General features: G+C 40.0%; 2 protein-coding genes and 9 non-coding genes across 13 annotated transcripts in view; all 11 read right to left on the bottom strand.

The window, feature by feature from the left end:
• The window catches only part of LOC129428031 (mannose-binding protein A-like), a 66,736-nt gene extending 59,704 nt beyond the window's left edge, over positions 1-7,032 (bottom strand). For 2 of the 3 annotated variants that reach the window (XM_055184890.2, XM_055184891.2), the window contains exon 1: positions 6,853-7,028. In XM_055184890.2, coding sequence (XP_055040865.2) covers positions 6,853-6,855 — 3 coding nt within the window. In that variant the 5' untranslated portion in view covers positions 6,856-7,028. Of the gene's footprint in view, positions 1-6,852 lie in introns of all 3 variants that reach the window. The other variant, XM_055184892.2, reaches the window with a different exon arrangement.
• The window catches only part of prr13 (proline rich 13), a 359,338-nt gene that overhangs the window by 133,017 nt on the left and 203,902 nt on the right, over positions 1-22,419 (bottom strand). The window lies entirely within an intron of this gene.
• trnah-gug (transfer RNA histidin (anticodon GUG)) lies at positions 11,952-12,023 on the bottom strand. The gene has a single exon. It is a non-coding gene; the product is annotated as a tRNA-His (tRNA).
• Positions 12,480-12,552, bottom strand: trnak-uuu (transfer RNA lysine (anticodon UUU)). Its single transcript has one exon. It is a non-coding gene; the product is annotated as a tRNA-Lys (tRNA).
• On the bottom strand, positions 13,160-13,300 carry LOC141369647 (U4 spliceosomal RNA). The gene has a single exon (XR_012373442.1). It is a non-coding gene; the product is annotated as a U4 spliceosomal RNA (small nuclear RNA).
• On the bottom strand, positions 14,160-14,241 carry trnas-uga (transfer RNA serine (anticodon UGA)). The gene has a single exon. It is a non-coding gene; the product is annotated as a tRNA-Ser (tRNA).
• On the bottom strand, positions 14,881-14,953 carry trnak-uuu (transfer RNA lysine (anticodon UUU)). Its single transcript has one exon. It is a non-coding gene; the product is annotated as a tRNA-Lys (tRNA).
• LOC141369658 (U4 spliceosomal RNA) lies at positions 15,561-15,701 on the bottom strand. Its single transcript, XR_012373453.1, has one exon. It is a non-coding gene; the product is annotated as a U4 spliceosomal RNA (small nuclear RNA).
• On the bottom strand, positions 16,567-16,648 carry trnas-uga (transfer RNA serine (anticodon UGA)). The gene has a single exon. It is a non-coding gene; the product is annotated as a tRNA-Ser (tRNA).
• trnak-uuu (transfer RNA lysine (anticodon UUU)) lies at positions 17,243-17,315 on the bottom strand. Its single transcript has one exon. It is a non-coding gene; the product is annotated as a tRNA-Lys (tRNA).
• LOC129428289 (U4 spliceosomal RNA) lies at positions 17,923-18,063 on the bottom strand. Its single transcript, XR_008638930.2, has one exon. It is a non-coding gene; the product is annotated as a U4 spliceosomal RNA (small nuclear RNA).

Genomic DNA, 22,419 nt, shown 5'->3' with positions numbered 1-22,419 from the left:
ATGATTATACTTCCAGTCACGAGTAAAACGATCCAAACCCCGTGTCTCTCCAATGTTCTGATGCGGAGATATAAGGCTTTGTTTGCTCTGTCGCTAGGGTACTGTATTTGGTTGCTAGGGAAAAATTTGGCATCCCATAATGATTACACTCCGAGTCACGAGTCAAACGGTCCAACCCCCGTGTCTCTACGATGTTCTGATGCGGAGATATAAGGCTTTGTTTACTCTGTTGCTAGGGTACTGTATATGGTTGCTAGGGAAAAAATTGGCATCCCATAATGATTACACTCCGAGTCACGAGTCAAACGGTCCAACCCCCGTGTCTCTACGATGTTCTGCTGCGGAGATATAAGGCTTTGTTTACTCTGTTGCTAGGGTACTGTATTTGGTTGCTAGGGAAAAAATTGGCATCCCATAATGATTACACTACGAGTCACGAGTCAAACGGTCCAACCCCCGTGTCTCTACGATGTTCTGATGCGGAGATATAAGGCTTTGTTTACTCTGTTGCTAGGGTACTGTATTTGGTTGCTAGGGAAAAAAATGACATCCCATAATGATTACACTCCGAGTCACGAGTCAAACGGTCCAACCCCCATGTCTCTACGATGTTCTGATGCGGAGATATAAGGCTTTGTTTACTCTGTTGCTAGGGTACTGTATTTGGTTGCTAGGGAAAAAATTGGCATCCCATAATGATTACACTCCGAGTCACTAGTCAAACGGTCCAACCCCCGTGTCTCTACGATGTTCTGATGCAGAGATATAAGGTTTTGTTTACTCTGTTGCTAGGGTACTGTATTTGGTTGCTAGGGAAAAAAATGACATCCCATAATGATTACACTCCGAGTCACGAGTCAAACGGTCCAACCCCCATGTCTCTACGATGTTCTGATGCGGAGATATAAGGCTTTGTTTACTCTGTTGCTAGGGTACTGTATTTGGTTGCTAGGGAAAAAATTGGCATCCCATAATGATTACACTCCGAGTCACTAGTCAAACGGTCCAACCCCCGTGTCTCTACGATGTTCTGATGCGGAGATATAAGGCTTTGTTTACTCTGTTGCTAGGGTACTGTATTTGGTTGCTAGGGAAAAAATGGCATCCCATAATGATTACACTCCGAGTCACTAGTCAAACGGTCCAACCCCCGTGTCTCTACGATGTTCTGATGCGGAGATATAAGGCTTTGTTTACTCTGTTGCTAGGGTACTGTATTTGTTTGCTAGGGAAAAAATTGGCATCCCATAATGATTACACTGTGAGTCACGAGTCCAACGGTCCAACCCCCGTGTCTCTACGATGTTCGGATGCCGAGATATAACTGTTTGAATTTTATGTTGCTAGGGTGCTCAAAAGTGGTTGCTAGGGGCGTGGCTTAATACCTATGTAAGGATCCTGAGAGACTGATTGGATGCCTGAGTAAAATGAGCCCACCCCCATGTCTCTATGACACTGTGGCGCAAAGATATCCATCTGGGCATTTTATAATGGCAGTCTATGGGAGATGTTGCTAGGGTGCCCAAAAATGTTGCTAGGGGCGTGGCTTAATAGCTCTGGGATGATCCTGAGAGACTGATTGGATGCCCGAGTAAAATGAGCCCACCCACTTATCTCTACGACACTGTACAGCAAAGATATACCATCTGGAACTGTTTTATTCCCTTATATGGGCATGTTTCCTGCCCCATTATAAGTCAATGGGAATTTTCGGGTGCCTCTTACACCCCAGGGGTACAACTTACACCCCAATGTGATGTATGTTCTTACAGAGTCTACCACCCTCTTCAAATGTTGTAACCCACATGTTTTTACAAAATCCTCGAGCAGAGCTATGACCCGTCAAAGTTGGGCGCAATGTTAAGTCAATGGGATTTTTCGGGTGGTTTTTCGCCCCCCTTTCGAAAATCTTGCACCCGATCCCTTATAAAAGTCATAGCACACCTCTCCTCAATAAACCGGTCAATTTGAGCCCTCTTTCATGGGACTACTGCAAACCGTGCGGGACGAGTTAGGTGCCGAAAAAGTGTCCAGATATAAGAAGAATAATAACTAGATAGGTACATTTCCTGAAGAAAATGTGAGTGGTGCTTGCCATGGCAAAATTCTGGGGACCATATATGATTATACTCCAAGCCAAAAGTAAAACGATCCAACTCCTGTGTCTCTACAATGTTCTGATGCGGAGATATAAAGCTTTGTTTACTCTGTTGCTAGGGTACTGTATTTGGTTGCTAGGGAAAAAATTGGCATCCCATAATGATTACCCTCTCAGTCACGAGTCAAACGGTCCAACCCCTGTGTCTCTACGATGTTCTGATGCAGAGATATAAGGCATTGTTTATTCCGTTGCTAGGGTACTGTATTTGGTTGCTAGGGAAAAAATTGGCATCCCATAATGATTACACTCTGAGTCATGAGTCAAACGGTCCAACCCCTGTGTCTCTACGATGTTCTGATGCAGAGATATAAGGCTTTGTTTATTCGGTTGCTAGGGTACTGTATTTGGTTGCTAGGGAAAAAATTGGCATCCCATAATGATTACACTCTCAGTCACGAGTCAAACGGTCCAACCCCTGTGTCTCTAAGATGTTCTGATGCAGAGATATAAGGCTTTGTTTATTCCGTTGCTAGGGTACTGTATTTGGTTGCTAGGGAAAAAATTGGCATCCCATAATGATTACACTCTCAGTCACGAGTAAAACGGTCCAACCCCCGTGTCTCTACGATGTTCTGATGCGGAGATATAAGGCTTTGTTTATTCCGTTGCTAGGGTACTGTATTTGGTTGCTAGGGAAAAAATTGGCATCCCATAATGATTACACTCCGAGTCACGAGTCAAACGGTCCAACCCCCGTTTCTCTACGATGTTCTGATGCCGAGATATAAGGCTTTGTTTACTCTGTTGCTAGGGTACTGTATTTGGTTGCTAGGGAAAAAATTGGCATCCCATAATGATTACACTGTGAGTCACGAGTCAAACGGTCCAACCCCCGTGTCTCTACGATGTTCTGATGCCGAGATATAAGGCTTTGTTTACTCTGTTGCTAGGGTACTGTATTTGGTTGCTAGGGAAAAATTTGGCATCCCATAATGATTACACAGTGAGTCACGAGTCAAACGGTCCAACCCCCGTGTCTCTACGATGTTCGGATGCAGAGATATAACTGTTTGAATTTTATGTTGCTAGGGTTCTCAAAAGTGGTTGCTAGTGGCGTGGCTTAATACCTATGTAAGGATCCTGAGAGACTGATTGGATGCCTGAGTAAAATGAGCCCACCCCCATGTCTCTATGACACTGTGGTGCAAAGATATCCATCTGGGCATTTTATAATGGCAGTCTATGGAAGATGTTGCTAGGGTGTCCAAAAGTGGTTGCTAGGGGCGTGGCTTAATAGCTCTGGGATGATCCTGAGAGACTGATTGGATGCCTGAGTGAAATGAGCCCACCCACTTATCTCTACGACACTGTAAAGCAAAGATATCCCATCTGGAACTGTTTCATTCCCTTATATGGGCATGTTTCCTTAATGGGAATTTTCGGGTGCCTCTTACACCCCAGGGGTACAACTTAAACCCCAATGTCATGTATGTTCTTACATAGCCTACCACCCTCTTCAAATTTAGTAACCCACATGTTTCTACAAAATCCTCACTCGTACCTATGACCCGTCAAAATTTTTGCAATGTTAAGTCTATGGGATTTTCCCCCATTGACTTTTCATTGGGGCACTTTTGGGCGCCTCTTACACCCCAGGGGTACAACTTACACCCCAATGTGATGTATGTTCTTACAGAGCCTACCACCCTCTTCAAATGTTGTAACCCACATGTTTCTACAAAATCCTCGAGCGGAGCTATGACTCGTCAAAGTTGGGCGCAATGTTAAGTCAATGGGATTTTTCGGGTGGTTTTTCGCCCCCCTTTCGGAAATCCTACACCCGATCGCTTATAAAAGTCATAGCACAACAAAACAAAGCCATGTTGGCTTGACATGGCTTTGTCAAGCCAACATAATAACCGAAAGCAATAATAATAGTGATGCTTTGCATAAATGCAAGCACCACTAATAATAAGTTTAAATACAATATCAGTATGTTGGCTTTGTCAAGCCAACATAATAATAATAAGTTTAAATACAATATCAGTATGTTGGCTTTGACAAGCCAACATAATAATAATATCCCTGAGGAATAGTAATAGTGATGCCTTGCATAAATGCAAGCACCACTAATAATAATATCTTTGAGCAATAGTAATAGTGATGCTTTGCATAAATGCAAGCACCACTAATAATAATAATAAAAAGTTTATGTACAATAACAGTATGTTGGCTTTCTCAAGCCAACATAATTAATAGGTTTAAGTTTTAATCTAGCCGTATGTCAATATTGCCTTTAATTAGGTGTCATGAATATTAAAATGTATTAGGTGTACTGGGTCTTTCCATTTTTAACTACTTGTACTAATATTAAATTTTGTGTTCATAGCAAGCACATTGCTAATAAATAACTTTATGAGTCTCTTTCCATCTTTTAAACACAAAAACAGATGTAAAAGTTTTTGATGCTGTGTACTGTTAATGTCATTTTATGTGATGTAAAAAAATATTGGTGACACTTTACAATAAGGTTCATTAGTTAACATTAGTTAACTAGATTAATTAACATGAACTAATAATAAACTGCATTTATACAGGACTTATTACTCTTTGTTAATATTCATTTCAACAACTACTAATACTTTATTAAAATCTTGTAAACACTAGTTAATGCACTGTGAACTAACATGAACAAACAATTAAAAACTTTATTTCTATTAACTAACATTAACAAAGATTAATAAATACTGTAACAAATGTATTGCTCATGGTTTGTTTATGTTAGTTAATACATGTGGGCGATTAAACGCTATTTTTGAAGCTTGAACTGTGAGTGCTGTCCCTTTCTCACATTTTATGACATTATTCACATTGAGGGATTCAGCACCCAGTTTGATTTACCCCATTATCAGTAAGTGTGAGCGTGTTGTTGCACAGAAAGTTAATACATTAACTAATGTTAACTAATGAACCTTATTGTAAAGTGTTACCAAAATATTTTGTTTTCTGGGACAGAGAAATAAACATTGATAAACACACAAATACAGTTTTTTACAATCACTTTGCTACTATTTTCAGAACATTGATGTCATTTTTCACAACTCTAGACACAAAACTCACAACCAAAGATCAAAATGCACATTTTTCAAAACTCTTAACTCTTTTCTCAATTGCTTGGATACAATACACATAAAACTTGGATCATTTGTTCATTCAACCAAAATCACATGTTCAATATGACACAACTTAACATCAAAGTACTACTGTTTCAAAAGGCTATTCACACATCACATTTCAAATACGTGTCTATTCATTTTCTTACAGTGATCTAACTATCAATCAATACAACTGCCCAAAATGATAAGTAACTGTTGCATTATTCGTAATAGTTGTATGGAAACAGACAAAGAATCTTCCATGTTTACTGAAAATCATGAAAGTTTCAAGATAATGAGGTTCATTGTAACCAATAAGCATGGAGCATGAACCAATTATCACTGTACTGTATAGATGCAGGCCCTTGTAATTGCTTGTCCAATTCTGCCAACTTGTTACTGATGATTGAGTGCAGATTGTGAAATGATGTGACCTATGTTGTGATTGTACTGTAGTGTTTTCATCAATACATTACAAACTTTGTTCAATGATTCCAATGTGTCTGTCGTATTTTCTCTACTACTGCAGTACTTTTACAGATATGTATTTGCTCTACATGTACCATAATGAAATCTGTATCACCAATTTTGTTCTACAATATTTAATGATTGTACAAACAATGACTTAGTGAAACTATCAGTTGCTTGTGTGTGGGTGATCTATAGTTATGTTTCCATGGTATTTCACAGTAAATTTGTGTTTTGAAACAATGATTGTGCAAGTGCAAGATGTCTTTAAAGATGTGAATGCACAATGCAATGTTTTGAACACTAGACAGCCTGTGTTACAAGTGATTACCGTTTTGAGTTTTGTATCTAGAGTTGTGAAAAATGACATCAAGGTTCTGAAAATAGTAGCAAAGTGATTGTAAAAAACTGTAATAGTGTCTGCCAAAACCATACATGTTTACATGTGACACTACAATTTTCTCCTTAACCCTGTAAGACCCAAATATAGAAAAAAAAAAAACATTGAAAAAAGTTTAAACCTTTTATCTGTTAAGTTTTTATGGAAATGTTATAATATTACAACATTGGACCTTTTGGGTAGCAGAATTTCAGTGATTTCACTAACTGTCTGAACAAATGCAGTTAATTTGCAGGGTGCATGGGTGGCACTAGAGCTGGGCTAGCAGGGCTTGAGCCCTGGACCTATTTAGTAAAGCCCTGATTGTTGAAATTTCGCATTAAAATATTTTCTATTACAGCTAACTGTAAATCTCTCGTCAAGAACTGTCAACTTGTACGTCAACTTCACGTCTGCCAAGAACAGCCCACTAGGGTTCTAGAACTTACTGACATGTAAGCTGGACAAAACCTCATGTCTCATGACAATAAGAGATAAAAAATAACTTAATTCACTACATTATTCAATGCACATTCATTTAAATGCATCTCAGATAAGCTTCTCTTTTATATTTCAACATTACAGTAAATAAGTTTTGCAGCATACCGTATTCAAAAGTTGAAGGTGTTCAAAAGTAGAAATTGTGGTTCACTTTACTGGATAAGCTCTTATCATCATTCCTGTATTTATTAAATCTTAGATTGTTTGCATTTGTTTTAATTTATTTTAAAATAGCATTCATTACATACCATTTTTCTGCAGAAGAAGATCACAGCCAACGTTAGATGTCCAAGTCATCAAAATCACACAAATGACCAGACAGAGGAGGCTCTTGTTGTTTAAACTGATGTTGTGAGAAACTGACCCACGTCTCAGAAATACTGCCTGCACAATGCGCACATTGTGCAATACACATTCAGACTTGACACCATCACATGATAATACTAATAATGTCCTCATATCAAATCTTAAAGATGATGTGATCGTCATGGTCCGATCAGCCTTAGATGTTTTTGGGTTGAGAGTCTTGTGACAGAGCATGCTTTGGGTCTTATTGTTTGTCAAGTGGTTGAAACTGTGAGAAACTGGCAATGGAGTTGGGGTTAGGATCCATGTTGTCAGTATTTTAGTATTATTTAGTGTACTGCTGTAAAAAACAGTAACACTGTAAATTATACAAACAACAGCTTATTGCGAATAGTTTTAGTAAAATTTAAAGCAGTTGTTTACAGTGCAGCTTCCAAGTTTTACAGACAAAACAACACATTGTTACATGCTGTATTCTTGTGTTGATTACAGCACTCTTGTTCATTTTAAAATAAAGTATTTACAGTGAACTTATATCAAATAAATATTAAGAAACACATAACAAACCAAATTGCCACCCAAAGTAAATGTGTTTTTATTAATTTGTCACTCATCCCAGCTAACAGAAAAAGTTCTAAGAACGTTCCCTGAGAGTTCCCAACGTTCCCAAAAACGTTCTGCCAACGTAAAAAGTGTCTAGTTTTCTTGACGTTCTAAGAACATTTTTGTGTTGTCTGAATGTTAGAGGAATGTTACATTTTACCCAACCTGATCTCACGAATTTCCGTGGCATAGTCACGGATCTCCGCATTTTTCCGTGGCCCTGCTACGGACTGTCTTTTTCCGTGGCATTCTCACGGATTGGTTACTCAACTGTTTTGTCCTATTTTCTTACCATTTTCGCTTCGGTTTAGGGTTAGATTTACATGAAATGACATCCCTACCCAAACCCAAACAACGATTGTTTAAAGTTGCTTAGTACACTTTTACCACAATAAAACCATGGTTAATTTTCGTAAGGGATGCTACAGTGACTAGCATGACTTAAAGGAAAATTCCGGTATTTAGCACCCCGAGTCTCTCCTCTGGCCTGCCCCGGATGACCTAGAGTGGTTGGCAAAGAAACTTTGAAGATTGGTCCTGTCTCAACTTTTTCACTTTTTCGTTAATGTTCCAAAACAAGTAGCGTAGCGAAATACAGTTTCTGTGGTGTTTTTTATTTGGCATTGTCAAAATTTCGGTATCCACCACAGTTCATCCAAAACAAACCAGAAAAGAGACTCAAAGTGCTAAATACCGGGATTTTCCTTTAAACCTAGATTATGTTAATTCTTAGCAAAAACCCCATTTGTTCTTTCAAAAATATGTGCTCATTCATGTGTAATTACTTCCACCTACTAATCAAAGTATTCTCGTAAGTGTAGAATCTGCTATTCAGAATACATACGGGCGAGTCCCTCAAATGGCTGAATACATGTTGCGCCTCCATCTTTGAAATACATTCGCTTCGCCTTTCGTGCTTTTAGACTACACTCACACTGGACAAAGTCGTAGTACTGGAAGCCATGTTAACCTTGGCATGAAACGGCCACTGTAGGAGTTAAAACACGCTCGGAATTGGACGGAGAAAGTAATATTCAGTTGGTTGTTATATAGAATTTCACAGCTAGATGGCTCTGCAGGGGGCAAGCATCAATTCTCTCCAAGGCCTTTTTCCATTTCTTGGCCCCTGGCCGTTTGCCAGTTGAAAAGTGGTATTGGCCCCGAGCATATTTGAAGCAGATGTCCCTCCAGTAACTATCTGGCTTTCCTGTCTTAGTCATCTGCAAACATTAAATAAAAAATATGTTATGTAGGTAGGTAGGTATGTTTTGCATGACTGTTTTATAGTTGTTGTGAAGCAATTTGTAAATGTATGTTTTAAAAGGTACTATATACGTTATTTAAAAGGTACTATATAATAAATTAACACATCTGGGCACATCTGTTCGCTCTGCTCAAACACATAACCAGGCTCCATTACCGGAGGGGATAAAACTTGGCACAACTATTACACATCTTATGGCTTTTCCCGAGAAATCGACAGTTTATAGGGCAAATAAACAAATAAATGTATGTTTAAAAGTATGTTCCTCTGTCTCCTTCTGGTAAAATAATGTTTATAGATGATTTACAAAGTATTTATTAACCTATTTAACAAGGTATTATAGTCATCTGTTGCAACATTATAATAATAACCATCCAGATAATGTTTATAGACACATAACTTTACAAACCAACTACTAGTAACCCTTAACAAAGTGTTAGGAATATCTGGTCCACCTATGTAATGTTTATAGATGTTTTAAAAATGGTTTCTTGAAAGTTTACACACATTGTTAACCATTACCAGATAAGTTACCTTATACATTATATGACAAATATAACTGTAACTGTTAAACTGTTAATTTACAGCACTACTTATAATTAGTAAACATTATTAATTATAATTTCATTGTTTGTTTACAGTAAAAAGACTATTTGCTAACAGTTAAATGACAATTAGCGTTAATTAAAGATTAATTTACAATCAATTTACCATCTATTAATGATAAGCGGCCACGTAATAAGAACGTTGAAATACAAGTTGAATATCATGAAATCATGAATATCAAATGAAATCGTTTATTGATTTGTGTTTTATGAGTGTTGCTTTTATGAGTATTAATTAAGTTTCCAAACCTTTATCCGTGTGTTGAGTTGATGCGGTGAAAAAATGGCCTCCACGCTAAAGCGATAACCACGCCCCCTCCCGCATCACAATGACTACGTCACTGTCCGGACCTGTGTTAGGACCTCGTTTGAAACTCTTTGATCTCGTTAGGAATGTGTTCGGACCTGGGGCCTCATTTATAAAAGTGCGACGTAGGAACTGTCCTACATTTCATCTAAGACCATTTCTGAAATGATCGCAAGTGTGACCCAGAGAAAAGGAGCCCACGCACAAAAAAACGTGCGCACGCCTCTTTTCCAGATGTGCGGTGGATAAATCACAAATGATCTTAAAATTGTGCGCAGCTGAATGCCTTCAGAACTCCGCCCCGCAAACGCCCCCAATTCAATCCACCAGCACACAAATACTACATTTTCAAAGGCCAAATTCTCTGACCGCCACAATGGCGAGTGGCAAGAAAACATATTTGTTGTCGTTTGCTTAAGTTTTTAATATTTCTAAATTCTAACATGGAAACTTTATTGACATCACTCAAGTTAATGCGATTATTAGTGGATCTTTCAATTCACGGGTTTCATTTAAATATAGTTTTACACGTAGGCTAAACATATATTATATTTGTGTCTTTAAAGTTTTGTTTCAGTTTGCCATGCCTCCTGCGCGGCGGTGTTAAAATAAGATATTTTCGACTTTAAAATTCAAAGATCGTATCTTAAACTGTCGGAATATATTCCATATGGATTAGTTAGGATTTACAGATGTTTAACATTAAAATCAATGCATGGGAATAATTTGTATTAATTTTTGAAATACCCATCACTCTTAAATGTCGCATGTCCCTAGCTTGGATACATCGAGGCTTCACAATTTGGTTCCTTTCACGTCGTTTTAATCATTAAATTCGATCGGTTTTACTTTCATTCAATAAAGCACATGTTCTGTAACATTTACATGTGCCTTAAACACTGCGAAACAATTTTGCTATATTTTTAAATATTTTTTGAAAAGATGACGAACTAGAAAATCGTTTTCTGAACCTATAGCCTGGGCGCCATCTTTTTGCATTAGAATAGGCCTACATTTTAAAATATCAAAATAGGCCAACATATTTTGTTTTAAAATATATTCTAAAACCTGGTTAAATTATTTTGGAGTAGCCTAGAAGGCCTTCTCCACAGTTTGTTCATTTTCTGTGTGCATCATTGATGCATGTTTTTACGTTTCTATTCTGAATAAACAAACAGCGCAGTTTACATGCTTCGTCCTTGTTGCATTAGCGCATTAAGATAATTCTAAACAGATTTCTTTAATTCAAACAACTCTGAATTGTAGTTGAGAACGTCACGATGCACTATTAAAACGTTGTCGGTAATATGTCGGTCGGACTGGGCTCGGACACAACGTGCAGGGGCTTCGGTTATGGTTTTTTGTGCCCGATCTAAGCTCTAATACAGATGATGTTGACGCTGTAAAAGTTTGAATATTAATTTATTTTTTATCAAACATATTCAACACTTTTTTTACATTAGCCAGGGGATGAAAGAGAAAAATAATTAAATAAAAACATGGAAATGCTGACATACATTAATACATTTAGCAGCTTTCTTGTTTATCAGATTATTAATAGATTTTAGGTAGCCTATTGCTTAACTTCTAATAGAAAAATACGGAATAATGGTTTATAATCACCATATTTACATTTATTTATAATAAACGTTGCAAACAAAAGTAACACATTAATCAAATAATAATTCTTATGTAATAAGATATCATAAGAGAAAAAAACTAATTAAATATTTTCCAAAGTCTTAAGAAAAATATATGAATTCTAACGAAAGAGCGCAAATCTAACCATTTTTTTTCTTTTTTTGAATAACTCCAAAATAAATGAAAAAATGTTTCTGCATGTTGACCACAAAAGGTAAAAAACAAAAAGTTTCGAATATGCCTACCTGCAATACTGCAATATTGCCACAAGGAAAAGTGCGTACGTCAAGTCGGAACCTGACGTGGAGGTAAGTACTTTTCCACGTCAGAGACAAGTTTTATAAATCTGAGCGTTTGAGTGGATTTGAGCGTACGCACGGTCTTAGATCAAATCTGTGCGTAAATACGCTTTATAAATGAGGCCCCTGGTTAGGAGCTGGTTCAGACCTCGTTCGGATGTTAGGACTTCGGAGGCAGTCCAGACACTGGTGGGTACGGCCACGACTACAAGAGTCGACCTCGCGAACCCTCTGGGCTTGGTGTGTGCTAAAAAGAACTTGTCGGTCAGGTAGGTACAAAAGGGGCAGCAGTGGGATGATCCACCCACATCCCTGGAGGGACTGCCGTGACCCGGATTCGAACCGGGGTTGCTGCAGCCACAACGCAGAGTACTAACCACTATACGATCACGGCGTGCCACCAGGCTTCGGCAGAGCTGCGCCTGCAGGTTTGCCTGAGTGCGTCGGCCGGGAGGCGCTTGACATTCATTTTCTGAGGTCTCAATCAATTTTTTGTTTACTTTCATCGGCAAACCTTAAGCAAAATGCCTCTCAGGGGTGTTTTCCCGCACAGGGATTAATTTAAGACAGGACTAGGCCTCAGTTTAATTAGGAAATACAACTAGTTTTAACAATCATACCTTATTAAAAACATTGCTTATTAAAAACATTTCACAGCAAAGCAAAGGGCAATGGTGTCAGAGCAAGTTCTTTTCAGTTTGGACAGCTCTTGCATTTATTTTAGTCGAGGACAAGTCTAATCCCTGTCCGGGAAACCGCCCCTCAAAATCCAATACGTCCCCGAGGCCGACCCAAATGCCAAGGGGAGATGCTCGCTGACGTAGTCGGCAGGACACAAACCTGAGCTCATCGCCCGAACAGGGACTTGAACCCTGGACCCTCAGATTAAAAGTTTGATGCTCTACCGACTGAGCTATCCGGGCTCACTCCTCAGTACCAGGGCATGACCTCTCATCCCTTCTATGGTCTGATAATGTTGGCAGACAAGGTTGGGATTTCTTTATCATGACCTGTTCATTACTCATTGGTCTGTGGACAGAGTAAATGTTACTAGAATGCCAGAATGAGCTGGCACCTGCTTCAGTCTTCTAACAGAGTCCGCAAGAGCTCTTTAAGGGGAGAAGTCTTGCTTTAGCTTGAGACACTCTTCTCTTGAGGAAAAAGCAGTCGTCCTCCAAAACGTCACCAGAGAGGCAGCGTTACTAAGCTGAAGGAAGTGTAGGTGTGTCTGCGTAACATGATGAACTGACTATTAAGGGGGCCTAAGATAAAGCACGTGTGACAAAAACGTGACCCTGCCTGTGAAAAGCCAGCTAAATCATTTTTATGATTTGCTCTTTTCTCCGCAAAATCATCACATATGACGTAGAGAACACTCTGTAAAAACACAACCTTGATATCTTTAATGTTGACTCCCACATTAAAGATTGAAATGAATGTGACACCAACGATTGGGATGGAACTTTGATTCCCCTAATCTCACTACGAACAACATTAGCAGACATCTTTCATTTACAACGACCTTCTAAGTCTCTTAAGAGACTGGCAAAAATTGCCAAAGCTGACTGTATTTCAAGTCATCCTGGCGGGGTATTGGGTAAAGTTTTCAAACAGCAATGATCACGCCTCGGATAAACCTCATAGGCTACGATATTTCCTCTGCGAAAGAATGATGGCATAGGTCACCACCTTTCCTGTGCACATACCTGGACGCTGGACGACATGGTGGTAATCAAGCTTTAAACTGAGATTAGACTTCAGATGCTGCTTTTAGATCATGTTGTTTGTTTTTGACGAAAGTATATTGAGGAAAAGGTAAACATTGCAGAGGGAAAATAGGCAAGTGGGAATTGTTGACTTGTACCCTTAGAATACAATCGGTTACGGCTTGAAGAGATCATTTCATTGTTTAAAAATAACAGGATTGATTAAGGGAATCTAGGTTCTTTTTTGTGGGGTCAAACTCTGGTTCACACTCCAACACAGAAGGTGGCGATAATGCACCTTAAAGTTGGTGCTTCTTGCCATTAAACGAAGAAGAAGAAGAAGAAGGTATGGCTTTGCTGTATGTTTTGCCTTTTCGACAAGTAAGAGATCTTCACCAGAGGTTTACTCATTATTCGCTGTCTATTAGGAAAAGCATGAGTGCAAAACATTTTTAAATGAATTAAGGACAACAATCCAGGGCAGGGAATTGTGGTAATTGTGAAAACAAAAGGGTGGGGCCTTAATCCTTAACATCAGGTTAGGATCAACTCGATTAGCCACAATGCACATCATTTCTAAACAAAAACCTGTTCCAGCTCTTTTTTGGTTTCATGTTGTTCGTGCTGTATATGGATAATATGACAACGAAAGCTGCGTCACTTGACAACAGGGCTGCTTGTTTAACACACACAGGAGAAACTATGAAAGGCTGCTTAATTTTCCATCCGCAAATCCAATGGTAACAACTTGAGCAGCAGAAACACAGCACTCTGTGAGCTGGAACAACCAACAAGTGAATCTCTGAAGCCAAGGAGCAGACGCACGTAGTCGGCAGGGTTTGAACCTGCGCGGGGAGACCCCAATGGATTTCAAGTCCATCGCCTTAACCACTCGGCCACGACTACAACGAGTCGACCTCGCGAACCCTCTGGGCTTGGTGTGTGCTGAAAAGAACTTGTCGGTCAGGTAGGTACAAAAGGGGCATCAGTGGGATGATCCACCCACATCCCTGGATGGACTGCCGTGACCCGGATTCAAACCGGGGTTGCTGCGGCCACAACGCAGAGTACTAACCACTATACAATCACGGCGTGCCACCAGGCTTCGGCAGAGCTGCGCCTGCAGGTTTGCCTGAGTGCGTCGGCCGGAAGGCGCTTGGCATTCATTTTCTGAGGTCTCAATCAATTTTTTGTTTACTTTCACCGGCAAACCTTAAGCAAAATGCCTCTCAGGGGTGTTTTCCCGCACAGGGATTAGTTTAAGACAGGACTAGGCCTCAGTTTAATTAGGAAATACAACTAGTTTGAACAATCATGCCTTATTAAAAACATTGCTTGTATGCATTTCACAGCAAAGCAAAGGGCAATGGTGTCAGAGCAAGTTCTTTTCAGTTTGGACAGCTCTTGCATTTATTTTAGTCGAGGACAAGTCTAATCCCTGTCCGGGAAACCGCCCCTCAAAATCCAATACGTCCCCGAGGCCGACCCAAATGCCAAGAGGAGATGCTCGCTGACGTAGTCAACAGGACACAAACCTGAGCTCATCGCCCGAACAGGGACTTGAACCCTGGACCCTCAGATTAAAAGTCTGATGCTCTACCGACTGAGCTATCCGGGCTCACTCCTCAGTACCAGGGCATGACCTCTCATGCCTTCTATGGTCTGATAATGTTGGCAGACAAGGTTGGGATTTCTTTATCATGACCTGTTCATTACTCATTGGTCTGTGGACAGAGTAAATGTTACTAGAATGCCAGAATGAGCCGGCACCTGCTTCAGTCTTCTAACAGAGTCCGCAAGAGCTCTTTAAGGGGAGAAGTCTTGCTTTAGCTTGAGACACTCTTCTCTTGAGGAAAAAGCAGTCGTCCTCCAAAACGTCACCAGAGAGGCAGCGTTACTAAGCTGAAGGAAGTGTAGGTGTGTCTGCGTAACATGATGAACTGACTATTAAGGGGGCCCAAGATAAAGCACGTGTGACAAAAACGTGACCCTGCCTGTGAAAAGCCAGCTAAATCATTTTTATGATTTGCTCTTTTTTCCGCAAAATCATCACATATGACGTAGAGAACACTCTGTAAAAACACAACCTTGATATCTTTAATGTTGACTCCCACATTAAAGATTGAAATGAATGTGACACCAACGATTGGGATGGAATTTTGATTCCCCTAATCTCACTACGAACAACATTAGCAGACATCTTTCATTTACAACGACCTTCTAAGTCTCTTAAGAGACTGGCAAAATTTGCCAAGGCTGATTGTATTTCGGGTCGTCCTGGCGGGGTATTGGGTAAAGTTTTCAACCAGCAATGATCACGCCTCGGATAAACCTCATAGGCTACGATATTGCCTCTGCGAAAGAATGACGGAAAAGGTCACCACCTTTCCTGTGCACATACCTGGATGCTGGACGACATGGTGGTAATCAAGCTTTAAACTGAGATTAGACTTTAGATGCTGCTTTTAGATCATGTTGTTTGTTTTTGACGAAAGTATATTGAGGAAAAGGTAAACATTGCAGAGGGAAAATAGGCAAGTGGGAATTGTTGACTTGAACCCTTAGAATACAATCGGTTACGGCTTGAAGAGATCATTTCATTGTTTAAAGATAACAGGATTGATTTAGAGAATCTAGGTTCTTTTTTGTGGGGTCAAACTCTGGTTCACACTCCAACACAGAAGGTGGCGATAATGCACCTTAAAGTTGGTGCTTCTTGCCATTAAACGAAGAAGAAGAAGAAGAAGAAGAAGGTACGGCTTTGCTGTATGTTTTGCCTTTTCGACAGGTAAGAGATCTTCACCAGAGGTTTACTCATTATTCGCTGTCTATTAGGAAAAGTATGAGTGCAAAACATTTTTAAATGAATTAAGGACAACAATCCAGGGCAGGGAATTGTGGTAATTGTGAAAACAAAAGGGTGGGGCCTTAATCCTTAACATCAGGTTAGGATCAACTCGATTAGCCACAATGCACATCATTTCTAAACAAAAACCTGTTCCAGCTCTTTTTTGGTTTCATGTTGTGCGTGCTGTATATGGATAATATGACAACGAAAGCTGCGTCACTTGACAACCGGGCTGCTTGTTTAACACACACAGGAGAAACTATGAAAGGCTGCTTAATTTCCCATCCGCGAATCCAATGGTAACAACTTGAGCAGCAGAAACACAGCAGTCCGTGAGCTGGAACAACCAACAAATGAATCTCTGAAGCCAAGGAGCAAACCCACGTAGTCGGCAGGGTTTGAACCTGCGCGGGGAGACCCCAATGGATTTCAAGTCCATCGCCTTAACCACTCGGCCACGACTGCAACGAGTGGACCTGGCGAACCCTCTGGGCTTGGTGTTTGCTGAAAGGAACTTGTCGGTCAGGTGGGTACAAAAGGGGACCGGATTCGAACCGGGGTTGCTGCGGCCACAACGCAGAGTACTAACCACTATACGATCACGGCGTGCCACCGGGCTTCGGCAGAGCTGCGCCTGCAGGTTTGCCTGAGTGCGTCGGCCGGAAGGCGCTTGGCATTCATTTTCTGAGGTCTCAATCAATTTTTTGTTTACTTTCATCGGCAAACCTTAAGCAAAATGCCTCTCAGGGGTGTTTTCCCGCACAGGGATTAGTTTAAGACAGGACTAGGCCTCAGTTTAATTAGGAAATACAACTAGTTTTAACAATCATGCCTTATTAAATACATTTCTTGTGTGCATTTCACAGCAAAGCAAAGGGCAATGGTGTCAGAGCAAGTTCTTTTCAGTTTGGACAGCTCTTGCATTTATTTTAGTCGAGGACAAGTCTAATCCCTGTCCGGGAAACCGCCCCTCAAAATCCAATACGTCCTCAAGGCCGACCCAAATGCCAAGGGGAGATGCTCGCTGACGTAGTTGACACGACACAAACCTGAGCTCATCGCCCGAACAGGGACTTGAACCCTGGACCCTCAGATTAAAAGTCTGATGCTCTACCGACTGAGCTATCCGGGCTCAGTCCTCAGTGCCAGGGCATGACCTCTCATGCCTTCTATGGTCTGATAATGTTGGCAGACAAGGATTGGGATTTCTTTATCATGACCTGTTCATTACTCATTGGTCTGTGGACAGAGTAAATTTTACTAGAATGCCAGAATGAGCCGGCACCTGCTTCAGTCTTCTAACAGAGTCCGCAAGAGCTCTTTAAGGGGAGAAGTCTTGCTTCAGCTTGAGACACTCTTCTCTTGAGGAAAAAGCAGTCGTCCTCCAAAACGTCACCAGAGAGGCAGCGTTACTAAGCTGAAGGAAGTGTAGGTGTGTCTGCGTAACATGATGAACTGACTCTTGAGGTGCACAAGATAAAGCACGTGTGACAAAAACGTGACCCTGCCTGTGAAAAGCCAGCTAAATCATTTTTATGATTTGCTCTTTTCTCCGCAAAATCATCACATATGACGTAGAGAACACTCTGTAAAAACACAACCTTGATATCTTTAACGTTGACTCCCACATTAAAGATTGAAATGAATGTGATACCAACGATTGGGATGGAACTTTGATTCCCCTAATCTCACTACGAACAACATTAGCAGACATCTTTCACTTACAACGACCTTCTAAGTCTCTTAAGAGACAGGCAAAAATTGCCAAAGCTGACTGTATTTCAAGTCTTCCTGGCGGGGTATTGGGTAAAGTTTTCAACCAGCAATGATCACGCTTCGGATAAACCTCATAGGCTACGATATTGCCTCTGCAAAAGAATGACGGAAAAGGTCACCACCTTTCCTGTGCACATACCTGGATGCTGGACGACATGGTGGTAATCAAGCTTTAAACTGAGATTAGACTTTAGATGCTGCTTTTAGATCATGTTGTTTGTTTTTGACGAAAGTATATTGAGGAAAAGGTAAACATTGCAGAGGGAAAATAGGCAAGTGGGAATTGTTGACTTGAACCCTTAGAATACAATCGGTTACGGCTTGAAGAGATCATTTCATTGTTTAAAGATAACAGGATTGATTAAGAGAATCTAGGTTCTTTTTTGTGGGGTCAAACTCTGGTTCACACTCCAACACAGAAGGTGGCGATAATGCACCTTAAAGTTGGTGCTTCTTGCCATTAAACGAAGAAGAAGAAGAAGAAGAAGAAGGTACGGCTTTGCTGTATGTTTTGCCTTTTCGACAGGTAAGAGATCTTCACCAGAGGTTTACTCATTATTCGCTGTCTATTAGGAAAAGCATGAGTGCAAAACATTTTTAAATGACTTAAGGACAACAATCCAGGGCAGGGAATTGTGGTAATTGTGAAAACAAAAGGGTGGGGCCTTAATCCTTAACATCAGGTTAGGATCAACTCGATTAGCCACAATGCACATCATTTCTAAACAAAAACCTGTTCCAGCTCTTTTTTGGTTTCATGTTGTGCGTGCTGTATATGGATAATATGACAACGAAAGCTGCGTCACTATGCTATGAGGGGGAAAGAAAGGGAAAAGAGGGGGGAAAGGGGGGGGGGAGAAAAAGAAAGAAAAAAATAAAATAGCCATCTGGAACAATCACCTAGGAGGTTAGTAAATGGTTTTTGATTGATTTTTTACTATACAATTTATAAAAAACTGAAATACTCGTGTGACAAACCCACCACACACTCTTGCCAGGATTTGCACCTGGAATCTTTCACCCAAAGGATGAATGTGTTACTATTACACCACAAGAGGTGTGCATTTCTGTTTTACAAACATTGTTCACACAAAGCACTGCAAACAGCAACTAAAAAAAAATGTTCAAAACACACACACAGGAAACACTAAAACTTTTTAAAACTTAACTATAAAAACAACAATATAAAACCTAACTGTATATATACAAGTATAAACAAATGTAAAAAAAAATCAAAGACCTCCCTGAACATTTTCCCTCCACTGTGCAACAGAGAGGCCTGAGGCTGGACAATACCACTGGCCCTTCAGTTGAGTGTGGCCAGTTGTCTTATTTTTTGCCAGCCCACACTGCTTGCAGATATAGTGATATATATCCTTTGCTAGTCGTTTTAGTGGAGGTTCACCTCTAGCCTCTCGCTCCCTGTCTTCTTGGGCAGCTTTTTTCCTTCTCCATATGCGCTGCCTGGGCTGGGAAGAGGGACAAGTTTGTGGTGGCAGGTTATCAGGCGGCTGGCACTGTGGAGTGGGCTGGCACTGTGGAGTGGGCTGGCACTGTGGAGTGGGCTGGCACTGTGGAGTGGGCTGACACTGTGGAGTGGGCTGACACTGTGGAGTGGGCTGACACTGGTACTGGGAAGGGGGCTGATAGTGGTACGGGGGCTGGTACTGGTACGGGGGCTGGTACTGGTACGGGGGCTGGTACGGGGACTGGTACTGGGTGGACTGAGGCACTGGTAGACCTGGTGGGTAGCTGAGATAAGGTGGGTAGGACCCAGGGGGGAATGCAAAGTGTGGTGGGTATATAGGAAATGCAGAGTAACATCCAGGAGGTTGGGTGGGCAGTGGGCACCTGCTGGAGGTACGCTTGCGAATGAAGGCCTCTCCCTCCTGATTTGCTGGCTCCTCAAATTCCATAGCCTCATGCCCATGTTGTACAGGAGCAGCTGGAAGTTCTCGCACTTCAGCAAGTGACTCCTTTGCCAAATATAATTGTTTTGGCAGTGCAGTACCCTGCAGTAGCATGTCTTTGTTGACACGTTTCAGTCTTCTTTCTAGCCTGTGAGATTTTTGATATTAAATTAGCAATTTTAATGGATTAAAACCCATTGTCTTTACTTAGCATAATGTTTTTTAAAAGAAGCATGTGTAAGTACAATATTGATATACAATTGTTATTTGTATAAAAGTCTTGCATAAAAGAAAACTCACCATGAGGAGACAGTAGTGATGTTTATTGGGACCAAAACCAGGTTAGTCTTTCCTAAAACTGCTTTGCTGTCCTCCAGCAGCTGTTTTAAGTGGCTGTATACCACCACAATAGATTGTGGAATTGCCAGAGTTTTTCCTTTTGTGTCTTTGGGCCTATTACGTGCTTGCTGAAACTCTTTCAAAAGTTTTAGGCAAACACAATCACAGACCCTGTGGACTTCTGGATCCTGAGCCACTTGCCCATGAGTCATAAACAGTCTATGGAAAAGAAGGATGATTTAATCTGGACTGTATACTAGGTTATAAATTATTATTTTTGTGCTTTATTCTGATTGGCCAGCCACAACATTCCAAGGCTTGTTCTTTTCAGTTATACCACATATATATATGTATGGCCTGTTGAATACTTTATTTTGGGGTTGAGAAATGTTCCACAGGTGTTGATTATTTTTCTTAAAACCAAAAGTAAAAGTTATTATTACGGACGATCTGTAGTCATTAAAAATAAGCAAATAAATGATTTTAAATCAATATTTAAATGTTTCTTACCTAACTTATGAGGTAATGGCTATGTAATAAACGGGATGACCTGCTGCCTATACATTATATCTTACGTAAAAAGTCAAATTACCTCTCTGCTGCCTGCTGTCCTGGAGCAGAGCCACTCCGCTTTCTGGATGCTCTCCAAGGTCCTTGCAAAGTCTTCTTCTTAACCTTCTGTTTATATTTTAATGGTACCTTGTCCATAGCATGCAGAGCCATATACAGCTGGACTATGTTGGCCTCCTCTTGTGATGACAAGGCAGTGATTGTTCGGTTTAGCCCAACCAGGTAGGCTGCCAGGGCATCAACTGCCTCCCAGCCCAAGACACCTCTGGAATCACGCCGTGTATTCTAAAAATTTAGAAAAAAGCCAACCACAGTCCAATAAATGTATACAGTGTTGTAGTAATTATTTTGCAGTGTACATGCACATATAGACGTATTTGGTGGCAGAAAAACAGTGGAAATGAATTAGACACAAGTGAAACGAGCAAGATAGCCCACTCGAAAATGTCTTGTTGTGCTGTCGAGTGTCAGAATAGGAATGCCAATAAAGATGGCTTTCATTTTTATAGTATATCGTAAAAGAAACTATTTGAAGATAAACGTAGATGTTTATGTTTGCAATAAGCCCTTAAACGGACAGACTGAAGTGATGAAATCATCTAGAAATCTTTTAATAATTAGAATAGAAAATAATTAGAGAAGATATCCTGTGTTCCCTCGAAGTCTGTTTCCTCTATGTGTTTCTTATAGTGTTTTTATCACGTTACGTTTATAATTTATTTAGAAAGATTTTAGATTTTAATTGGTTATACTAAAAAAGCTATAATATCACCATTTATTAAATATTTCATATTTTTCCGTTTTCTAATATTTCATTTTACCTTATATCTTGTCTTCTACCACTTTGTTCTAAACTTATGATGTTTACATACTTAAAAAATATATAAATATAGCACACACACATATGATGTAAAGTGTTATTAATATATAAACAAGCCTATGCATATTAATTTGTTTGTAAACATAATAGTTTTATAATAGTTTTAGAGCAAATACGTAGGCTATAAATATAAGGAATAAATAATAGAAAACAGGAAAATTATTAAATATTTAATAAATGGTATTATATAAAATACTTGATAGTATTGCTTAGTTTTATATGTACTTTAGCGATTCATACTGTAAAATAATTGATTTACCAATAAAGAACAATACATATACATTACATACACAATACATATCAGTAGCCAAGCCATTTAAACTTTTAATTTATCTAAAAATATATATGTAACATGATGAAAACGCTGTAAGAAACATTTAACTAAAAAGTAACAGACGTCAACAGAACACCGGATCCAGTACAATCACGGTTTAATGCTAAATCACTTCACACCGCTACTGCCGAGCAGAGCTGTCACTTTCTGCCACCAGTTGGCCTCTGCCCACAATAAACGTCATCTCTGTTTGCAAACGCGCAAATGGTCTATTTTAACTTTATAAACAGTTGACAATAAGTGTTTTGCACTGCAACAGATACATTCTTTTGAAACTATGAGATAGAATAGGAGCAATATTACCTGGCCTGATGTGCTAGGACTTGCAGTGTCATCCTCCTCATCCTCAGTGACTCCTTTATCAGGGGATTTGGGTCCAGTGTCATCAACCTCACTGCTCACCTGGACCTCCATGACAGCTGCTGGA

This window comes from Misgurnus anguillicaudatus, chromosome 14, assembly GCF_027580225.2.
Source record: "Misgurnus anguillicaudatus chromosome 14, ASM2758022v2, whole genome shotgun sequence".
In the NCBI taxonomy this organism is placed as follows: domain Eukaryota; kingdom Metazoa; phylum Chordata; class Actinopteri; order Cypriniformes; family Cobitidae; genus Misgurnus; species Misgurnus anguillicaudatus.
The sequence above is the reverse complement of the archived record's forward strand: the minus strand, read 5'-3'. Positions and strand labels throughout refer to the sequence as shown.